Below are 22,550 nucleotides of genomic sequence, written 5' to 3' on the forward strand. Positions count from 1 at the left end.
ACATCTACTACATCCCTAAAAATGTATACATTAATATTGTATAAACTTATTTGCCATCCTATTCTGAAACTGTCATATTTAATCAGATTTCTACCATAGAACCACAAAACCACTAGAAGTAAATTATAAATTATTTACTCCATGATGTCATAACCCAATGATTTTGAGTGCCTCGGCACGATGGAATTTTCCTGCCACATGAGAGTCTCTGTGCACAGCAAAAGTTTTCTGTTGCAACAGAAAACTCCGGTGCAAGAGAGTTCCTGCCATTCGTATGCAAATTTGTGTCCCATCATTGGCCGATTCTAAATTATTCCTACGTGGCGGCTAGTGATTGGCTTGTTAGCCGTATAAAATTCCGTGCGACTTCCGCCCAAGTCGGAGAACTTTGAGCATGCTGCAGAGTGACTTAAGAGAATTCCTGACTCGTGGCAGAGTGAATCGATAGCCTGATCAACTATCGATTTTTCTCCCCATCGCCAAATGCTATCCCTTGACGTAACCCCTTTTCCTGCATGCCTGGTTCGTTTATGGATTCGCTGGCCCGGGTTTTCGCCAGCTGGAGCAACTCGTGTAATTATTTAAGCGATCGGACCACCTGCATCGCGGCTACTAGCGGCGTAAGTAAAGACTTTTTGCAACCAATACGTTTTGTCTGCCTCTCCATTCACCAGCCCGCCCAACAGCCGAGCAATTTATAGATCACCTCAAGTCGGCTCCGGCTGTCTGAGACATGGCGACGAGGATGGGATTTAAGGGCATGGTGATGGAGACGAACCTAATTGGGTGCTGCCCTTGGCACACCGGGATCCGCTGCGTGGAAAATGCAAACGATCTATGGGCGCATATCGCCTACCACCAGGCGGTAGAAGGGGATGAACGAAATATTGACGGCTACTTCTCCGTAAAGAAAGAAGAAGCGGTCATAAAAGAATGGAGAACAAAGCTATCCCTTGGGGAGTTCGGGTGTATAATGGGGAGCGACCGGGTCTACTATCGACCCCTGGAGGAAACATCGGCCATATCCCTAGCCAGGGTGAAGGCGCAGAAGGCAGAAAAGCTGACCCCCGCTCAGGAGTTTGCTCAATGCACCCGATAACTGAGGGAAGGAGGGGAACCCACCCCAACAGACTGGTTCAACTGTCCGGATTTGGTGCCTGGGTCGCGGGGTCATGAGCTCCTTGTTCAGCTCCGGGAGTATCTAGAGACCAAGGGCCGTCACGCGACCAGATGGGGTTTAACCAAGTGGAAAAAGGGAAAAATGATGAATGTGTTGTTCCGTTCAGTAGCGGGTCTACTAAGGGAATATGCAAATTTGGAGGTTCAACTGGATACGACGGGCAAGGAGTCGCTGGAGCGGATGGCGGAGAACTCCAGAGTGACGCTTATCAATCGTGCCGGCCACATGGTGCCGCTGATAGAAAATGGCGCTGAGAGAAACACGAGCTGTTGGGAGAACCTGGAAAAGAGGGTTGGAGCTTCGGAAGAACCGGTGGAAATCCGTCTAGCAACCCCGCCACCTGAGGTGATGCTGTTCCTAATGACCCCGCCTCCTTGCCATGGGGAGGGGGCAATGGGAGGAGGGATGTATCCAGCGCTCCCACCTGAAGAATTTAACTCTCTCTCTGCCGCAGCTCACCCAATAGCTGTAATGAAGCGTGTTGCAGATGAAGAAGGTACCACGCATACCACTGTTACCTCTTGCACACGCACTCGACTAGAAATACAGGAACTTTGCAGGGAATCTAAAATAAAACCAGAAGAGACTTTGGCCATGTGGCTGGGGCGACTAATGGTAGAATTTGGATCTGACATCTTAGACAAGGAAGAAGCAAGTGCCCTGACCCGACAAGCAGCGTGGAGCGGAGGGCATGCTACTGATCTGAACGTGGTCACAGACAGTACACACTGGCCCATCCCACTCCCGGCGCTTGTACTGGGACAGGTAATCCACAAATTCCAACACAACACAAATCCACAAATTCCAACACAACACAAAACACAAATTCTGCGGGGGTCGCCCGCAGAAGGCCACTGCGGAACAACTTCTCTTGGCCATAATTGGGGTGTCATATCTTTCATGGAGCCCAAGAGTGAATCCGATGGGGCTAGCGGCAGCCCAACACAAAGAGAGATGGGCTCATTGCCACTTATCAGACCCCGGAGCAATTCCAACGCCTCTGGAAGCTATAGACGCCTGTGTAGAGGTATCTGGAGGGACAAATGCTGTTACGCTCCGACTCTTTCTGAACCCGATGGCGGGTCAGCCAGTAGGAAATCTCTTGGGCCATCTCCCACGATTGGAGGCGCTCATGAAACAAAGTGAAGGAACTTCTAATGATGTAAAAGACCGATCTTCAGCGTACCCAGTCGAAGCACCGAGACCAAGACGTCAAGAACTTAACTCCCAGCGAGAGCTATGGTGGTCACCTCAAAGAACATTCGAGGAAAAGAACATGTTTGGGTTCCTTCTCAATCATTCCGGACTCACGAAACAGCAGCTGTGTATTTTGGGGGATAAGACCCAACACCGTCTGGCCGAAGCATTGGGATTCACGTTCAAGGACCAACGAAAAAACGAGTAATGGCCGTCGGCTCTGCCGGCGGCCTTCTCCAACTCAAACCTGGCCCCACTGACCCTCGTCCTTATGCCGAACTTACTGTCTACGACCCTGCTGATCCAGATGACCAACAACGAGTACTCTTCCTCCTCGATACTGGAGCTCAAGTTAATGTAATTACCTCAACAATACCCCACCAGAAAACCACCAAAACGATTAAGGTACAAGGACTTAACGCTATTGCAGTCACAACAAAAGTCAAATTCTTAGTCCAAGGTCTTCAATATGCTCTAGAGGCTGTGTTAGGGGGCATCAACATTCTAGGAATCCCGGGGATTAAAGCGCTTGACCTTAAAGAACAAGTGCTACAAGCGTTACCCATTATTATCCCAGAGCAAGATTGGCATCGACCAATGCTTCGTAACATCTCTACCTGGCGGTATCGACCAATCCCAACCAAGGGTCCCCTAAAAAAGTCCCTTACTGACCTCCTGCGGTGACTCGAGCAACGAGGTTGTATTAAAACCGTAACTGCTAGCACCTACCTGTCACCAGGATGGGGAGTTGTGAAACCTGGAAAACCCAACGAAGCCCGGCTAGTCGTCGATTATAGGGAGTGTCGCAGGGCACCTCGGTGCTCCTGCTCCTAGAGTGGAGACACTGCCAGGGAGAGAGAGACAGAGCCCTGGCATGTCATAACGAGCCCAGCTGAGGGTTGCCAGGGTAACAAGCGCAGCTGCGGGTTGCCGGAGCAACTAAGGGGAGCCAGCTGCCTGTAGCGGGCAGGGCCTGGCCCTTATAAAGCCCAGGGCTGAGGCCAGGCTGGCAGTTCCCTGCCAGCAGCCAGAGAGGCAGGAGCTCACGGGGCTAACAGCAAGTACCGCTTGAGCAGAGTTAAGCCATGATGTTAAGTTATAGCCAGGTGGCTTTGGGTTGTGTTTGAGTTATAGCCGGGAGGCTTGAAGTTGTGTTTGTGATATTACAACCGGAGGTTTGGGTGAGGCTGTAGGGGTTGGAGGAGGCCTCATCGGGGACTCACAAGGGAGTGTGAGGCCCCGGCACCAGTGAGGGTGCGCTAGGCCCTGAGAGTTACAGGGCACAGTCATGAGGTCAGTTAACCTCAGAGAGGAGTGGCTGAGCCTCATAGGGATCCCATAGGGGTGGGGTGCCCTAGCGCCAGTGAGGGCGCAGTCTAGCGCCAGGAGGGCGCATTATTTTCACAGCGCCAGTGAAGGCGCAGCTTACGCGCCAGTGCAGGCGCAGCTGGCAGTGAGGAGCACAACTGGTGGGTTGCGGGTGCAACCAGTGGGTTGCGGACGGGGGACACAGACCCCGGGTTGTGTGCGGGGTACGTAGACCCCAGCCCCAGAGAGAGGGGTGATTTTATCAGGGAGCCCAAGGTGGGCACGGCAAGCCCCAAAGAGGGGGAGCGCCATATTGGTCTATTGAGGAGCCCAAGGTGGGCATGGCGAGCCCCAAAGAGGGGGAGCGCCATATTAGGGAGCCCAGGATGGGCACAGCAGACGCCAGCAAGGGCGTCACTTGCGGGGTGCATAGACCCCAGCCCCAGGGAGGGGCGATTACTGAGGAGCCCTAGAGCGGGACGATATTGAGGAGCCCTAGAGCGGGGCGATATTGAGGAGCCCAAGAGGGGCCCGATTGAGAAACCCAGGACAGGAGGAGCGAGCCCGGTAACAGGCTAGCACCGTGGAGAACCCAGGACAGGGGAAGGGTGCTGCGGTGGACCCAGACAGAAAGGGTTAGCAGTACAGCGTCCCAGGGAAGGGCAAGGTGCTGCGGTGGCCCCCGAGAGGACGGGGAGTAGCAGCGCGGTGAGCCCGTACTAGAGAGGGTAGTGGTGCGGTGGGCCTAAAAGACCGGCGGCTAGAGGGGACATCCCAGAGGGGACTAGTGTATTATAGAAGAAGGGCCCGGGAAGCAGGCGTGCAGACACACCAACGTCTTTCACATCAGCGAGGCTTGGGGTGTGGTATTAGGGGCGGTAGGAGCCACGTGCAGCCCATAAGGCTGGGGTGTTTGGGGAGCACCCGTCATACCGGGAGACCACAGGAGTCTGGAAGAACTGCGGGGACAGAGGTCCCGAGTAGCCGTGCCCAGGGAGTCATAGGCAGCCTCCCAACCTTATATTTACCAGCAAGACGTGGCAGGAGAGAATAAGAGGGTGCCTTGGGCCGGCCTTGACACGGAGCGAGGGACCTCAGGGAGATCACAGCCCTCCTAAAGGACCCCACCGTGACAGGGAGGTCAACAAAAGATGTCAAGTACTTCAACAACCTAATCCTTCTACTCTACCACAATGCATGTTCAAGATGGCTCAATTCCAGCAAAGTAAGTGGGTTGGGGTCACACTGGATTTAAAAAACATGTTCTTTTCAATTCCGATAACTGACCCTGAAGGAGTATTAAATATGTGCATTGATGGCACTATGTACAGATGGATGGTTTGCCCGCAGGGGTATCGCAATGCTCCGTCGCTGGCTACTGGTGCCATGAACAATACCCTGAAAAATTTTCATGCCTCACATTCTCTTCCCCCAGAGGAGGAATTAAGAATCTGGAGTTATGTCGATGACATTGCTATCATGGGTCGTGATAGTTCCGTCGTTATTAATATAGTTAACCAACTAGTCACTCACCTTCAGAGTGAAGGATGGACGATCAACGAGGAAAAGTCGTGCCTACATCCTGTAGATGACATCACGTTCCTCAGCACCCGATATATTGGCTCCATCCGCCACGGAATCTCACATGATGGTCCTAACATCGATCCATTAAGGACATTCCTCCCTGTTACTTAGAGACACTTTCAACAGCTTTTAGGTCACTTGAACTAGTACCGGCATTATGTTGAACCCAGTTATTTTGCGCTCCTTACTAAATTACAGTGACAGATCCGTGACAAATCTTGAAAATCCACACCTTGGACGGAAGGAGATCAGCGGAACCTACTTCGCCTGTTAGCCACGGTTAAAAACACAGAGCTCCACGCAATCGATCTTGGCGAGCCATTAATCGTAACCCTTGGGTTCACCACAAACCACGTATGGGCTGTTGTGCACAACCCTCATGATGAGCTAGTATACACTGCCCATAAGACACTTCAAGAGGCACAACACTGGTATGGAGCTATAGGGAAAATCCTCCTGGCTGGACAACTAGTGGAACCATTAGCAAGGGGGCACGGGACACTACACGCTCCCGGTGCCACATTGTTACCCTTGCTGGATGCGGAAAAGGTCGACCCGCATTTTCAGGGGGAGCCTAAAACGTGGAATACGTTGGTGCTTACCCACCATTACAACTGGCACTGCTGGAAGTTTGAAGATACAATGCCCAATCCTAGCCCAGGAGATGAGGAAAAGGTCCCTACACTGTATGGAACCTCTGCCTCGGCATGGATGGCTTCAGATGGAACCTCCCGACATGGCGGAGGCTATGGGTACTAGTGCAAGGCTTGTCACGATAAGGAAATATTTCAAGCCTACCCGGATGACAATTCGGCCCAAAAATGTGAATTGTTAGGATTCCTCAAGGTACTGGAGCATTGTCTGACACATCATGACAATACGCTCCCAGTTCCAATCATCGCAATCGACTCGCAGTACATTTACAAGATTCTTACTGGTACAGCCCTTCCCACCGAAAATTTGGATGATTGGCAAGACATATGGAAAACGTTAACTAAATTTGCATGGCTCCCGTTGGTTAGGCACACTAAGTCACACTGTCCGGACACTGACCCAGTGCATGAGGTCATCGATAAACTCTTAGAAGACCCACTTCAGACCGACGTAGTGTTACCTATTACCACTAACTCTGGTACTGAAGTAAGTCCGTTCCTTACGTGGCTTCATGAAAATTGGGGTCACCCGGGACCGCGAGCTTGCCATCAATGTTGGCGCCAAACCATTACGGAGCCGGCCTCGTATGGAGTTTGGCGCGATTGGGAAAAGGTAGCTCAGGCCTGTGAGATATGTGCTAAGGAGAAGTGTCATCGAACCAAACATCAGCTCGGAGCTTTCGACTCTTCGCAGTTCCAGGCAGGAAAAGTCTGGCAGGTAGATCTGCTAGGACCCCTCCCAGGGTCTAAGCTGCCAAATAAAGGGTTGGTCGTCGTCGACTTGGGAACAAGACAGTTACAAGTCATTCCCTTACGAAAAAGCAATGCCACTGCTATTGTTTCTGCTTTAACTGCTGTATTTGCCACCTGGCAACCTCCTCATGAGATTCAGTCTGATGGGGGACCCCCTTTTAACTCTAACGCTCTAGACAAATTTGCTCGTCTTCACAATGTAACACGGCATCTCCATCTGCCGTACCACCCGCAGTCCGATGGCATTGTAGAAAGACATATAGGCCTATACAAAGAACAACTTCGTCTCAGAGGGAGAGGGACGTTTAAAAACTGGACTAAATTCAATCATGATGTTCTCATTTCACTGAACACCGCGAGAACATTATGGGACGAAGCTAATGTAAAAAAACCTCTACCTTGGGAACCTAAATTCCAACCAGATGAGTTAGTGTGGGTCTCAATACCGCACCCCCGCCAATCTCATCCACAAGTTCACAAAGGAACAGTTCTACGATCGGGACAGTACCCTAATACCTATACTGTCCTATTAGAGGAAAAGCTCGATCGTCCCCCTATTATCGTTCATCACAACTGGATGACTCGTCGTTCCGACGTTCACCTAGTATCTTTATAGTAAATCCAATTACGATTCTCTTTTGTTTTGTTTTGTTGTTGTTTTCTTTCTTTACAGGCCTGACCTCAACAAAGCAGTAATCTACAGCTGCTCGATTGTGAGATCCGTCGAGCACCCAACTGCGGTTCCTTCGAGTCAACGTAGTGACGGCTATGGAAGGGGCACCAAGGCAGCGAATGTCCGCCGGGCCAGAACTCGCTCTGGCGCTGCTCCTCTCTCATTTCTGCGGCAGTGTATTAGTTAGACCTGTTGTTGATCCGTACATAACAGCAGTTTGGGGAAAGATTGTCACATTAAAATGTATGATTGACACGAATGAAACCATAATACAAGTTTCATGGGAAAAGATATATGATAAAAGTGCACAAACTATTGTTGTGCATCATTCCGAATATGGGGTCTCTGTTCAAAGAAAATACCACGGGAGGGTGTTGTCTAGAAGTTCTTCGCCCATTGATGCAACAATTAGTCTGCATAATGTGAGTTTCTATGATGAAGGAGAGTATGTATGCAAAGTAACTACATTCCCATTGGGAAATACACAATCATTAACAATTGTAACTGTACTTGTTGAGCCCACTGTAAGTTTTACCAAGGGGCCAAATTCTCTAATAGATGATGGAAAGTGGGCAGTGGCAGCCATCTGTCCAGCAGCCACTGGGAAACCCACTGCAAATATAAGTTGGGAAGGAGACTTTGGTAAAATGGAATATAATTCAATTCCCTTTCCAAATAGAATAGTAACAGTTACAAGCCGATATAAGATCATTCCCACTAAATTTGCAAGGGGAAGGCGTATAACTTGTATTGTGAAACACCCAGCTTTAAACAAAGAAATAAGATACTCTCATGTACTAGACATCAAATATGCCCCTGAAGTATCAATAACTGGTTATGACGGAAATTGGGTTTTCGGCAGAAAAATTGTTCAGCTTAAGTGCAATGTTAATTCCAATCCGCCACCTATAAAAGTCACGTGGACCAGGCTAGATGAACAGTGGCTTGCGGGTTTAGTATCCATGAGTGATACGCTATATTTCAGTGGCCCATTAGCCTACGAATACATTGGAACCTATGTTTGTAGGGTAACAAATTCCATTGGTCAAAGAAGCGATCAACAAACTATCCATATATTAGATCCTTCTATTATTACTACACAATCATCCACGGTTCCATGGTATCCTTTGACTGATAACATTGTGGGTTTGGCATCGGCCTTAACCTTAACAGCAATGCAGGAAAGCAATTGGGGTACCATTATCGGTAGTGTAACGGGTGGAGCTTTCTTTCTAATACTTGTAAGCATTTTAGTTGGAGTTATCTGTTATGGAAGAAGGTGAACGTTCCATGGCAACTATGTCATTGAGGACCACACTCCGTCAACTGACATAGAGGAAGAGTCTCAAGTAGATGTTTCCCAGTCAACTGATGATTAATAATTATTGTTATAAGTTCAAATTGTTATATTTTATAGTTTGTTAGAGACCGGTCTATAAAGTTATTTGTTAATATATATATATATATATATATATATATATATATATATATATATATATTTGTTATTTAAGCATTGCAAAACCAACGAGTCCTTAAACGAACTTTACTAGAGGCATGTTCATGTGTCTAAAATTCCAGCTGTGCTGTTGGCAAGGGGGCATGTCATAACCCAATGATTTTGAGTGCCTCGGCACGATGGAATTTTCCCGCCACATGAGAGTCTCTGTGCACAGCAAAAGTTTTCTGTTGCAACAGAAAACTCCGGTGCAAGAGAGTTCCTGCCATTCGTATGCAAATTTGTGTCCCATCATTGGCCGATTCTAAATTATTCCTACGTGGCGGCTAGCGATTGGCTTGTTAGCCGTATAAAATTCCGTGCGACTTCCACCCAAGTCAGAGACCTTTGAGCATGCTGCAGAGTGACTTAAGAGAATTCCTGACTCGTGGCAGAGTGAATCGATAGCCTGATCAACTATCGATTTTTCTCCCCATCGCCGAACGCTATCCCTTGACGTAACCCCTTTTCCTGCATGCCTGGTTCGTTTATGGATTCGCTGGCCCGGGTTTTCGCCAGCTGGAGCAACTCGTGTAATTATTTAAGCGATCAGACCACCTGCGTCGCGGCTACTAGCGGCGTAAGTAAAGCCTTTTTGCAACCAATACGTTTTGTCTGCCTCTCCAGTCACCAGCCCGCCCAACAGCCGAGCAATTTATAGATCACCTCAAGTCGGCTCCGGCACATGAATAGGCTGTTCTTAATGGCTTTTTCAGTCCCTGTATTGCTATCCATCTCCTTCCTTCTGGCAAAGCCCATGCAGATAAAGGTGGCTTTCAAGTTCCTATTCATGGTCCACTTGAGCACTGGCTGCTGTCTCGTGGCTATGATCTAAATTAGAGGCTTGTTTTTATTACTTTGTCTTTACTTTTTGTTTATTACTTTGTGTTTATCTGATTGTACATTCTTAGGGAGGTATACGTTCAGCTCTTGTGCACATTGATAGCTCTCACTGAAATCAAAATGGAGTGCAATTAGATTAGGACTGGAGAATAGATTTTTGTCTTACCTCTGTGGTAAAAACACTGCTGAACAAAGTTATTGCTCCTGAACATTGGTGAAATTGTTCTCCTGAAATCTTGGTTAGGTGTATATGATTAATAGATCATCAATGCAAGATTAACCCCAAAGTCATTGCTGAGCTCAGACCATATTTTTTCTTCCCTGTCTTAGTTTCGATTTTCTTCATCTTCTGAGATTTTCATGATGACTCTTGGTAGTTTCTGTGCTATTCTTCATGGAGCAGCCCAACCATGCATGTTGCTTGTCTTTGGTATAATGACAGACACATTTGTTCAATATGACATTGAGAAGCAGGAGCTTAGAGATCCAGGCAAAACATGTGTGAATAACACCATAGTGTGGATCAACAGTTCCCTTCACCAAAATAAAACTAACCCATCAATAAGTTGTGGGTAAGTAGTCCATGGATTTGATTTTTTTTTCTTTGCTGTCAGGTATTTTAAGTGCTAGTGAAGGCCAGTTCTGCCTCAGAGGCTGAGTTTTCTATACGTAAACCAGAAAGAACAAGGGCAAGTTTCCTACTAGTGAGCCCCAACTCTGACTTAAAGGCACCGTCTGTAGGAATAGGAAGGTAGTTCATGTCTGTGCAGTCATTCGGACTTCCGATCTACCAGAAATTGCTGTCAGCAGGGATGCTCCTTAGGGAAAGTACTTTTTCTCTCATAGGAACACTTGTCTACTAGGAACAACCTAAGACCAGCAATGTATTTGATAAAGATCACTGGGCATTCATTAGATTATAATGCATTTTGGTGAATTTCCATCTTCCTGGACCAGATTTGAAGCTATGACCCCAGATATGGTTCTGTATAGGGTTACAAATCATTTAATTACCTGAGAATATTACATCTTAGGGTCCCTGACATTTTGTGTGTGTAATTCTTAGTTTATGCAGGAGCTTTTAAGTGCTTGGAATTGTTCTTTCTGCCTTCAAAATCTGCTCGTTTTGAATTTGAGCTTGTAAAAAAATAGAATGGTGCCTACTATCATTAGCACATAGAGAAATCTAGAGAAACAGCTAGGGAACTCCAAAGAAATATTTTTAAATAACTTTAGTATCAGAGAATTGATATTCTTCGGAAGTATTATAGAGACTATAGTAATTCTATGTGACCTAAAACATCTGACCATTTTCATTGGTTAACTTTGTAACTGTTCAAAATAATATTTGACATTTGGATGTACTTTAACAACAGCCGTTCTTATTAATCTGTAGAACACTGATTTTTGTAACCATGTTAGCTACCATAATGGTATAAAGTAACTAAATTCAGTTATCCAAAGAAAATATGTTGGTCCTCCCCCAGTGCAATTCTCTATTCGACCTTTTCATTGCATGAGGCTTGGTAGCATTTCGCAACCATCCCTTACAAACTTACATTTCACAACATCCTTTACAAACTACTCTTCCATGGCACAGAAGGTATGGTGAGAACCTCCTTGGCCTTCCCAAGTCCCTGATCTTTGCTAAGAGTAGACTGAGTATTAATGAAAAGTGATATCATTGATACTGATAACAGAAGTATTTGGATCTCTAGGATGCATCAAATTTAGAAGCATACTCAAAATACCTTTAAGATTCAAGGCAGTGGATGTCCTTGAAACAATATTAAGGGTTTTTTTAAGCTTTCCAAAATGTATAATGCTATTGTTTGTTTTTGTTTAAGGTTACTGGACATTGAAAGTGAAATGACCAAATTTGCAGCTTACTATGCAGGAATTGGCTGTGCAGTGCTTGTGCTGGGATACTTCCAAGTCAGTATTTGGTTCCCTAGGTTATTTCCTGTATATAAAATGATAAACTATTGTTTCATAACAGTCTCCTAGATTCCACTCCAGTATATAAGGGAAAAAAACATGGGCTTTGTAATGCTTCAGATGCTAATCTTGTGGCCTGGCACTTCAGCATATACAGGTGACTAGCCCTCAGAATTCAAGTTGTCCATTAGCTTTCTGCTGGGCCTTTCCATGAGTGTGAACCTAAGTCAGTCACCCAGGAAGATTAGAACCAGCTGCTGCCTTCAAACCGTATGAAAGTTTGGTTCACAATGGCCAGTGGCAGAATATAATGAGAGCCAAGTTCTGAGTGTCACACTCAAATATCTGTATGGATAAGGCATTTGCTTTGTACACTATAAAATGTAATGTAATTTCCCCTAGCTGGTAAATGGCTCCATTCAATTTTCACTTATATTGGAAAAATCTGAAGTAGCTGCAATAAAGGCTAGGAAGATACAGTAGTATAAAATTGGTTTAAGAGGTGAATTGGGCCCAGAATTTTCTATAATAATAATTTGTGCTACTGCATAGATTTCATAGATTTCATAGACATTAGGGCTGGAAGGGACCTCGGAAGATCATCGAGTCCAGCCCCCCGCCCAAAGGGCAGGACGTCAGCTGGGGTCATAGGATCCCAGCAAGATAAGCATCCAGTTTCATCTTGAAGGTGTTCAATGAAGGCGCTTGAACAACCTCCGGTGGCAGGCTGTTCCAGACCTTGGGGGCTCGGACAGTAAAGAAATTCTTCCTTATGTCCAGCCTGAAACGATCTTGTAGCAGTTTGTGACCATTCGTCCTCGTCATCCCTTGGGGCACTCTGGTGAACAAACGTTCCCCTAGATACTGGTGGTCACCCCTGATAAACTTGTAGGTGGCCATCAGATCACCCCTGAGCCTGCGCTTTTCCAGGCTAAAGAGCCCCAGGGCTCTCAGCCTGTCATTGTAGGGTCTGCTTCCCTGACCTCTGATCATGCGCGTGGCTCTTCTCTGGACTCTCTCAAGCTTCTCCACATCCTTTTTGAATTGTGGAGCCCAAAACTGGACGCAGTACTCCAGCTGCGGCCTCACTAAGGCCGAGTACAGGGGGAGAATGACGTCCCAGGATTTGCTTGAGAAGCATCTATGGATGCAAGCCAGCGTTTTGGTCGCTTTACTAGCCACAGCATCGCATTGCAGGCTCATGTTCATCTTGTGGTCAATGATGACCCCCAAGTCTCTTTCTTCCATAGTGCTAACCAACATAGCACTGCCGAGCCTATAAGGATGCTTCGGGTTTTTTTTCCCAAGGTGGAGAACCTTGCATTTATCGGCGTTGAACACCATCAGATTCTCTCCCGCCCACTTGCTGAGCCTGTCCAGGTCAGCCTGGATCATCCGCCTGTCTTCTGGCGTGGATGCTTTGCCCCAAAGTTTGGTGTCATCGGCGAACTTGGCCAGTCCGCTTCTGACTCCAGTGTCCACATCATTAATGAAGATGTTGAACAGTATGGGTCCAAGGACAGAGCCCTGGGGGACCCCACTGGTCACAGGACACCACGATGAGTGACTTCCATCAATTACTACCCTCTGGGTCCGACCCCGGAGCCAATTTTCCAGCCAGTGGATCGTGGGGGACCCAAGGCGACAATTGGCCAGTTTCTCCAAGAGACGATCATGGGACACCAGATCGAAGGCTTTTTTGAAGTCAAGATATATGACATCAATCTCATCTCCCTTGTCCAGGTGATAGGTCACCTGGTCGTAGAAGGAAATGAGATTGGTCAAGCAAGACCTACCCGCAACAAACCCGTGCTGGCTATCCCTTAAGATGTTGGCGTCGGCCAGTCCATTAAGGATGGCCTCCTTAATAAACTTTTCTAAGATCTTCCCCGGGATAGAAGTCAGGCTGATGGGCCTATAGTTAGCCGGATCCACTTTCTTCCCTTTCTTGAAGATAGGCACCACGTTGGCCTTCTTCCAGTCTTCAGGCACTACACCAGAGCGCCAAGAGTTTTCAAAGATCCGCGCTAGAGGCTGGGCTATGATGCTCGCCAGCTCCTTGAGTACCCTGGGGTGAAGATTGTCAGGGCCGGCTGACTTGAAGGTATCCAGCTTCTCAAGATGTTCCTTCACAAAGTCAGCATTAATGGAGGGCAGGGGATCACCCTCACCCGGACTTCCCGGCCCTGTAGCAGGCACGGGCGTCCCATGGGGCTGATGAAAGACCGACGCAAAGTACCTATTTAATAGGTTGGCTTTTTCCTGGGCGTCAGTTGTCAGTTGCCCCATCTGGTTCAGCAGGGGTCCAACGTTGCCCCTGCTTTTCCTCCTGCTCCCCACATATCTGAAAAAGGACTTTTTATTGTCCTTGATGCTCAAAGCTAGCTGGAGTTGCAGCCTTGGCTTTCCTGGTCAGCTCCCTACAGGACCGGACCAGTGCAGAATAATCCTCCTTGGAGGTGACTCCCATCCTCCATCCTTTGTAGGCCTTTCTTTTTACCCTCAGGAGGTCTGCTAGGTCCCTGAAGAGCCAGGGGGGCTGCTGTCCCCTCTTGCTGCCTTTCCTCCGAGATGGAATAGACTTAGTTTGTGCATTGAGGATCGCTCCCTTGAGGAGCAACCACTCTTCTTGAACTCCCCTCTCCCTGCGGTCACAGTCCCTTGGGGCCTCACTGACAAGCCTCCTGAGCTTGTCAAAGTCGGCTTTCCTGAAGTCAAGGAAACTGCAGTTCATATCTGTGTGATTTGAACCATACCTGTAGAGCATGCTACTGTGGGATTTTTTTTATTATTATTGTACTTTCCCTGTCTTCCTATTTGTCAATTGAAAAAGCCATTTTCATGGAGTTTTGTTGATTCAAAAAGATGGCCACCCCAGAGGGCTGCGTGTCAGCAGGGAATGAAGAGTGGCTATAGTCTGTAGGCACAGGAAATAGTGTAAATAGGGGTGGCAAGGAAGGCCAAGTGCTGAATTAGTGGGGCTTCAGAATGATGGCTGTGGTAGCAACAGGCAGGTGCAAAGACAGTCACAGCTGTTGTAGCAGCAAGAGCAACCAGGCGTGGGCAAAACACATTGTGGCAGCAGCAGCTAGGAACTTTGAGTCCCTGAGGCGGACAAGAATGGACCCTCATTCCCTCCTACCCACGCTCTCTGGTGCTTAGAACTCCCTTCCCTCTCCCTCCCCTCTAGAGCATAGTGCTGGCTAGTTATGCCTCTGGGCTCAGGCAGGTATAGATATACATAGCCTCCATGCAGCCCCACTGATATTAGTTGTCTTGGCACTACCTCTCCCTCTCTTGCAACTGGGGCAGCTGCTTTGCCAGATTCTGTAAGGCAGGATTAATTACAGATAAAAGGCATGATATTAAACCCTTTGCAGCTGGAATCCTTTTAATCATAATGGTAATCTCATCAAGAACCATGTTACGGTATTTGCATTTGTGGGAGTAGAAAGGATTTTCTTTTATTGCAACTCAGAAGTCACCTTATTCTCTTTCCAGATCTGCCTTTGGGTAATATCTGCAGCTCGACAGATTCAGAAAATCAGGAAAGCTTATTTCAGGAAAGTAATGGGAATGGATATAGGCTGGTTTGATTGCACATCAGTTGGAGAACTGAATACACACATTTCTGAGTAAGTAGTCCTGCTACACTGCATATCTTTGTGTTTTCTAAGGTTTGGTGAGCAGCAGAGCAGCATATAAAACCACTGTGGGCCCCCATACATTCAATTAATGAAGGGCCAGATTAAAAAAAGGACTTCAGTGCTTTAAGAAGGGTTTAAGGTAAATCTAGGTACCAAAGCCCAAAGCTGCAAGCTGAAAATCCCTGCTCATCTGCCACCTAAATCAGGAGCTGTGGCAACTTCATAGGTGCCTCACTTTTTTACTTCAGGGTTCCCCAAGTGCCTAGAGTTTTGCCTCTCAACTTGTCTAGAACTGCCCTATCTAGATAGAGTTGAGCAGCTTAGTTCATGTCTAAGCTAAACTGGGAGCCACAGACTTATCCAATGACTGTAGAGTGTAAAGCACAAACACAGTTTTGATAGCGTGCCTGAGACATAGGGTAGCAGCTTCAACATGAGGGGTGAAGAGCTGCTCCCACTCAAATTAGTCTACAATGTGGTGGTTAGAGCACTCCTTTGGTAGGTGGCAATTTGAATCTCCTCGGCCAGAGGGAAGAACTGACTCTGGGTCTCCCACTCCCTGAGCAAGTGCTCTCACCACTAGTCCATTATTCAAAAGGGTCGCTCCTACTACTCATCATGTTGATGTTGTAAGATAAAATGGGGAGTTCTATTGAATCCTTTGAAAGGAAGGACATAGGCTAACCCCTACAGCAGTAGGTTCAGGCTGCAGCTCTAGCATAGAAGGAGATGTCCCCTTAGAGTCCTGAATAAAGTGCCTACACACCTAACAGAGGGTTCTGGCTTACACTTTGGGGGCTGGGCACTGGAAAGTTGGGTGTTACAACACCCCCCACATCTTGGACTAAGTCTCCACGTCTCATAATAGATCTTGCTCTAAAAGCCTACTTCATATCCTGCTACCTTCATTAAACATTAATCCAGATTGTAAAGTTCTGATTCAAAGCCTACTGAGGTTGTTGGAACTTGTTGGGCTTGAACAGGAGCCAAAACCTTCTGTGCTCTAACTCAGAAAAAAAAATGTGGATACTTTGGTGATTGGGGCTATAAAAATATTTAGCTAGACAAGCTGTTTTATGGGATTAAATTTTATGATACCACCTAAAGAGCTTGTAGCTGGAAAACTGGATATTGCCAAGAAGTAAAGGGTTCCCTTTGAGTTTCCCATTCACAAAGACAAAATTTTGCATGTCGTCAAAATGGATGCTGCTGCCAAATTGCTGTTAGTTTGATTTTCTTCTTCTTATTATCTGTCCAGACTTCCTGAAAGTGGTGATAGGAAAAAAATAGGGGACAGGAAAGTTGCAGAATTCTCAAACCAAAAACAATAAATAATATTTATTAAAATAAAATTCTGCTCAGAATGTAATGGAGATGTAAAGAGATTCCACTGTCACCACTTGTCCTGTTTTTTACAGCGATGTTAACAAAATCAATGATGCTATCGCTGACCAAGTAGCAATCTTTATCCAGCGCTTCAGCACCTTTATTTGTGGATTCCTGTTAGGATTTGTCAGTGGCTGGAAACTGACTTTGGTCATTATTGCAGTCAGTCCTTTGATTGGGATTGGAGCAGCCATCTATGGCTTGGTAAGATATTTTTATGTAGTTTGTTTCTAAACATGATGGTTATTCATGGCAATGTATCATTTATTTGGGGCCCAGATTCTGATTACAGTGCACTGCAATAAGCAGAGGGTACCTTTCCTAAGGGTGGATCCACACTGCTGGGAAGTTTATAGTTACATGGCAACACAGAGTTCCTCGTGGGATAATTTGCCCCGCTTCTTGGCGGGGTAAATTAGCCTGTGAAGAGCTCTGTGATGCTACTGCTAGGCTGCTGCCAGCACTTGAGCTAACTCATGTATCTCTAAATTATGCTGCAGGGGAGATGTTCAGTCAGTTGGCTGACTGTTGTTGAGATTATAATCTGGCCTCTTGCTTTCTTTTAATATAATATACATATTAAGTTAGTCATTTTTATGGGGTTTGAATTCTGTGCCTATGTTAGGGGAGAATTCTGGTAGGACTTTGTAACTCATTTTCCCTTTCCTTTTTCTTCATTTTGCCCAACCAGATCACATATTTTCCCTTTTCCTCCTTGCAAATGTAGAAGACACTTTTCTGTTGAGGTGTGAAATGAAGTATTAAAACAAAAATACACCTTAAAATCTGTGAGCATCTGTTCTTGATTCTCCTATCTTTGATATGGTGTCTGGCATTTGCTTTATTTCCCTTTCTATTTCCCTTTCATTCTACTGCCCTTTCTATTTATTATTTTGCTCCTCTCTCCATTATAACCTGCCTGCCTGCCTGCCTCCTCTCTCTTCTTTCTAGCTCCTGTCTCTGTTTTCTCAACATAGCTGATCTCTTCAGTTTCTGTGCCACCACTTCTCCCTCAGTGGCTCTACTTGCCCACTAGCTGATGGATTGCCTTCTTCTTATTATTGGTTCTCAATGTTCCTAATCGTCCCTGGGCATGAGATGGAAGAACCTAAGCTATGTTCAGCCCCTGGGTAGCACCAGAGATGACTACTCTTATGAAAGCAAAAGGGCTTTGGAAGAGAAGCATTGCAACTGCTTTGTCACTGCTTGTTCATCTAGAACTAGGTACAATGGAGACGTTAGGCACCTAAACATCAGTGTTGCACTGCCTAATTTTTTCAGGCACTTAGCCTCTGCAGGGGAATCCAGAACCCTGAGTTTAGCACCTAACCCTCAACAGCACAGGCCAAGTGTTAGGCACTTCAGAATGGGATTCACAAGTGGGCTGCTGAATTAACCAATAGAAATGCCAAAGACGGGGGTATGTCTTAAATGCTGCTCCTCAGAGATGTTCCTTTCATCTGTTGAGATCCACAGCCTGGAGCTCTCACCCAAAGGTAGGGCCTGACATACTTTTTTAGTCTTATTAAAAAACTGAGCAGGGCTCACTTGTAAACTATACAGCCAGGGGAGAAGCCCACTTTTCCTGTAATCCCTGAGTAGTTAGAGCACTTGCCCAAGAAGGTCTTTTCAAGTCCTGCCTCTGAAGAGCAGAAGCCCACATCTCCTCTCTCTCTCAGGATAGCAAAGTTTGGCTAGAGGCTCCTTCCATCCTTCCTGTTGACGCGGTCATGTTCAGAAAGAAATGAAAGATTCAGAGAGGGAGAGGGAGGAGAAGCAGGGGTGGGGGTGCAGGGGGAAGAGGAAGAGGGTGAAGGAAAATGACTGTGTGGTTGGGGCATATGGCTGGGAGAGAGTCCTGGATTCAGTCCCTACTCTCATGACTACATTTTATCCAGTGACTGCTTAGTGTAAACTACTCAGTTGGGAAGGTGGGAGGTGCAGCTGTTTTGAAGGCTGCAATTGTGAACTAAGGCACCTAAATTCTGCCATGTTAGGTGCTTGAGCCCCTTTTTTTGGATCTGGCTTTGCTACAGATTGCTACATGCAAACAAAAAGGGAGGGGAATGCTAAGACCTCTATCTAAGCTGTCTCTGTAGTTACACTGTTGGCAAAGCAGTATGGTTAGGTGGGCAGGAGGGGTACTCTCACATAGCTGTTTGCTGCTTTTCTTCACTCCTGACTGTCAACTCAATGAGTGGAGACTGGGAAGCACTTTGGCTTTGCAGTTGCTCATCTCCTCTCCTTCCAGCTGGGAACTTCTGTGATTCCTTCCCTTGCTGCTTAACCCTTCTCTGTGACCATTTAGGTGCAATGAGGGGAGGGGACTGTGAAACAGGTTGTTGTTACTTTCTCTCTACATTTAATTACACTTGGAACAGGGTAGCTATCTTAATGCATGTGTGTGTCAAGACCTTGTGTGAGAAGGGGTTTATGTCCTAGTGGTACAAGGGTAATGATTCTGAAATGAGTAAGTGTGCGATAAAAATCTGCTCCAAACCTGTTTGGGAAGTACGCAGTACTAGCCATTCTGTGTGACGGTGAGGTGTGCTCACCTACTGTGTTAGTACTGTAGTATAAACGCCAAAATTGGGGCAGAATACCCTTTTTTGCCAGCAACATCTTTTTTGGCTTCTAGGCTGTAGCCAAACTGACAAGCCGAGAGTTAAATGCCTATGCAAAAGCTGGGGCTGTGGCTGATGAAGTGCTCTCATCCATCAGAACTGTGGCAGCTTTTGGTGGGGAGAGGAAAGAAGTTGAAAGGTTTGTTCTGTCAAATTTCAGTGAATTACTTGATTCTTTAAATTCAAACAATAGGGGGGGAAATGCTCATAAGAAGCTTTGGGATCCTGACAGTTAGTATCACTCCTTCACAGTAATGATCTCCTGGCAGCATTAAGAAATCATACACATGGATAAACCATAAAGTCATTCTGTCAGCCCACTGGAGGCACAACTCAATCATTGACAATCACACGTTTTAACTCAGGCAGCCAGTGAGTCAAAGGAGCACAATAACTCCTGCCAATCCACCAATACATTCAGGAACTTTCTGTCAAACCCAGGCACAATGTTACAATATTTCTCTACCTTAAGATAGTATTTTGGGGGGGGGGGAGGAGGGGGAGGGTTGATGAGAGCATTTTTGAGAGAAGTCCGGTTAGGAAACTGGGTTTGATTATATGAAGAAGTCAGGACATTTTCCATAGGCCTATAGATTAACTGTGTCATAGTTAAATTATCAAGGATTCTTTCTTAACGTAAATTATTGCTGTCACCAACAGGAGGCATGAGACATTTAAAATTATTAAAGGGCACTACAGATCCATGAACCCCAAAGTAAAGGTTTTTAAATAAAGAGCTGATAGAATGAATAATTGCACAGGAATTTTTAAAAGACCGTGGCGGTATCTTCTATCTTTCCATTAGAATTTTCAGGTTATATTATTAAGTGATTTACTAGTCTTTGCAGTTAGCTGTATTACCTTCATACTGCACTACTCTTTTAAGTTAATTTAGAAGTGGCTATGGTTGCAGGATTGTTACAAATTGCCAAAGGCTTCTCCTGTATCAGCAGAGCTTAAATTCATTTGGTCAGTTATCTGTGGTAACTACGTTATTTTCCTGTATTCAGTAGTGTAACTAGGACAAGGCAAGTGGGGTACCAGGCCTGGGCCTGACTAGGGAGTGCTGGAGTTGCCCCCAACCTCAGGAATCTTTGCTGTGGCATACACAGCCCTGCACTGTCCCTACTCAGCCATAGTAGCTAGGTAGGGCAGCACTACACTCACCAGTGTAGCTGGGAGACAGGAGGCCATCACAATGGTGCTCCTCACCACCCCAAGGAGTCTTTGCCACAGAGGGTGCAGCCCTGTACTTACTAATATATTAGGAGGTGAATGGTAGGGCTGTGCACAGCTTCAGTAGCCGATTTGATTTGGAGGAAATTTGACCTGATTCAGGCACCAAATCTCTGAATCCGAATCAAATTGGGAGACCAATGAAAAGCTCTGAATCAATTTGAAGGATCTGGATCAATTTGGAAAAAGATTCAGAAAAGATTTGGCGATTCAGCCATAGATTAAACAGGCAGCTGCCACAGCTGCCTCCAGCTGGCAAGTCTGTTGGGGTTGGGGAGGGGGGAGGAAAGGGGCGTGGGGGAGGGAGGGATTGGGGCTGGGGCTGGGATAGGCTGTCCAGCTGGGGCAGGGGATGTGGGACTCAGGGAGGGGGGCAGGGGGAGCAGGATTTGGGTGCGGCAGCACCAGGAGTAGGGGCTATGCCCTGCTGCCACGTGCCCCTTTCTGCCCAGAGCGAACCGTGTCTGCATCCTGTCCCCACAACCCTGGCTGCGCAAACGGCAGAAGGCAGAGCCCCTGCTCCAAGTGCTGCTGTGCCTGCATCCCACATGCTCCCCCCAGCCTCCTTCCCTGAGTAACATGCCCCCCCACCCTGGCTGGGCAGCTTGTCCCAGCCCCAATCCCTCCCCCTACACCCCTTCCTTCCCCCTTCCCAGAACCCCAACAGACGTACCATCTGGCGGCAGCTGTGTCAGCTGCCTGTTTAGTCTATGACCGAATCTCCGAAATGGCGCCAAATCTTTTGGATCTGATTCGGCCGAATTGAATCGGGACAATGAGTCGAATTTCCAAATCAAATCACCGTCCTCCAAATTGGCCGAATCCAAATCCAAAGCGCATACTTGCAGCTTCTCACAGGCCTAGTGGATGGGGAGTGAACTGGGAATCAGGGATAACTTCCCCAGCCATGGGACTCCTGCTGTGAACAGTGCTATAGCAGCAGCTTTCACTCTGCAGACAGCAGCAGCAAGTAAGACTTCACTCCCCCTCTCTTCCACTCAGCTCCAGCCCCTCCCTCCACCCCGCAAACTCTCTGGTGATTGGCATATGCCATTCCCTTCTCCCCTCCCCCTCCCAGTCCTAGAGGAGTTCATTATGCTGCAGTAGAACAGGGATGACCAACCTCTCCACAGGTGGCATAGATAGCTCTGTTTGTGGCATGTGGCAGACAGGGGAGGGGACAGGCAGCACCGCTGCAGATAGAGCACAAAGCAGAGTATGAAATCATGCAGGAATACAGGGCAGGAAGCAGAAAGCAGAGCAGCAGGGGGCATGGGGATAATTTGTGGGACGCCTGCCAAAAAAGTTGGTTCCTACTTCAACAGAATATATGATTTTTCTGTCTACAACTGCTGCTACGCCCACTGGAATCACTGTCAGCTTTGAAAATTATTTCAATTGGATCAGTATTGGGCCCTCACTGACAAAATGTTAAGGTTTTTAAGGCACCCACTATATTCCATTTGTATTCTATTCCAGCCATTGTATTACTGAAGTGGCATCACTCTGTGAAACAGACTCATTATATTAGTCCTCTCAGGTCAAGTTTTCTATCAAATGCATTTTTTCCAATTTTATTTTTTATTCTCTCCGCAGATATGATAAAAACCTAGTGTTTGCTCAGCGCTGGGGAATTAGAAAAGGGATAATAATGGGCTTCTTCACTGGTTACATGTGGTTTATAATATTCCTATGTTATGCATTAGCCTTTTGGTATGGCTCAAAACTTGTCCTGGAAGAAGAAGAGTATTCGCCTGGGACTCTTCTACAGGTACTCATTAAAGTCTTTGCACTCTTTTCCTTAGTTTTTAGGAACTGACCCTGAGCACATACATTATTTATCTTCTGTGTATCAGAACAGCAATACTGTGTGCCTGAGCATTGCTAAGATAATTATATGTAGCAGGAAATAGTTTTTGCCATTTTACATGGGAGCAAAATCAAACCCTTGCAATGTTTTTGTGGGAGAGAGAAAAGAGGGAGTGGGCAGGGTAGAGATGGAAACTGCCCCCGAAATGGCCATTAAAGTACTG

At 46.6% G+C, this 22,550-nt stretch overlaps 1 protein-coding gene across 2 annotated transcripts in view; it reads left to right on the top strand.

Moving 5' to 3' along the window:
- ABCB11 (ATP binding cassette subfamily B member 11) overlaps positions 1-22,550 on the top strand; it is a 107,541-nt gene that overhangs the window by 29,086 nt on the left and 55,905 nt on the right. For both annotated transcript variants that reach the window (XM_014599466.3, XM_014599467.3), the window contains 6 exons: positions 10,017-10,258; positions 11,534-11,621; positions 15,126-15,259; positions 16,690-16,861; positions 19,296-19,420; positions 22,114-22,288. In XM_014599466.3, coding sequence (XP_014454952.2) covers positions 10,017-10,258; positions 11,534-11,621; positions 15,126-15,259; positions 16,690-16,861; positions 19,296-19,420; positions 22,114-22,288 — 936 coding nt within the window. The remainder of the gene's footprint in view (positions 1-10,016; positions 10,259-11,533; positions 11,622-15,125; positions 15,260-16,689; positions 16,862-19,295; positions 19,421-22,113; positions 22,289-22,550) is intronic.

The sequence above is a fragment of the Alligator mississippiensis genome, chromosome 4 (assembly GCF_030867095.1).
Source record: "Alligator mississippiensis isolate rAllMis1 chromosome 4, rAllMis1, whole genome shotgun sequence".
NCBI lineage: Eukaryota > Metazoa > Chordata > Crocodylia > Alligatoridae > Alligator > Alligator mississippiensis.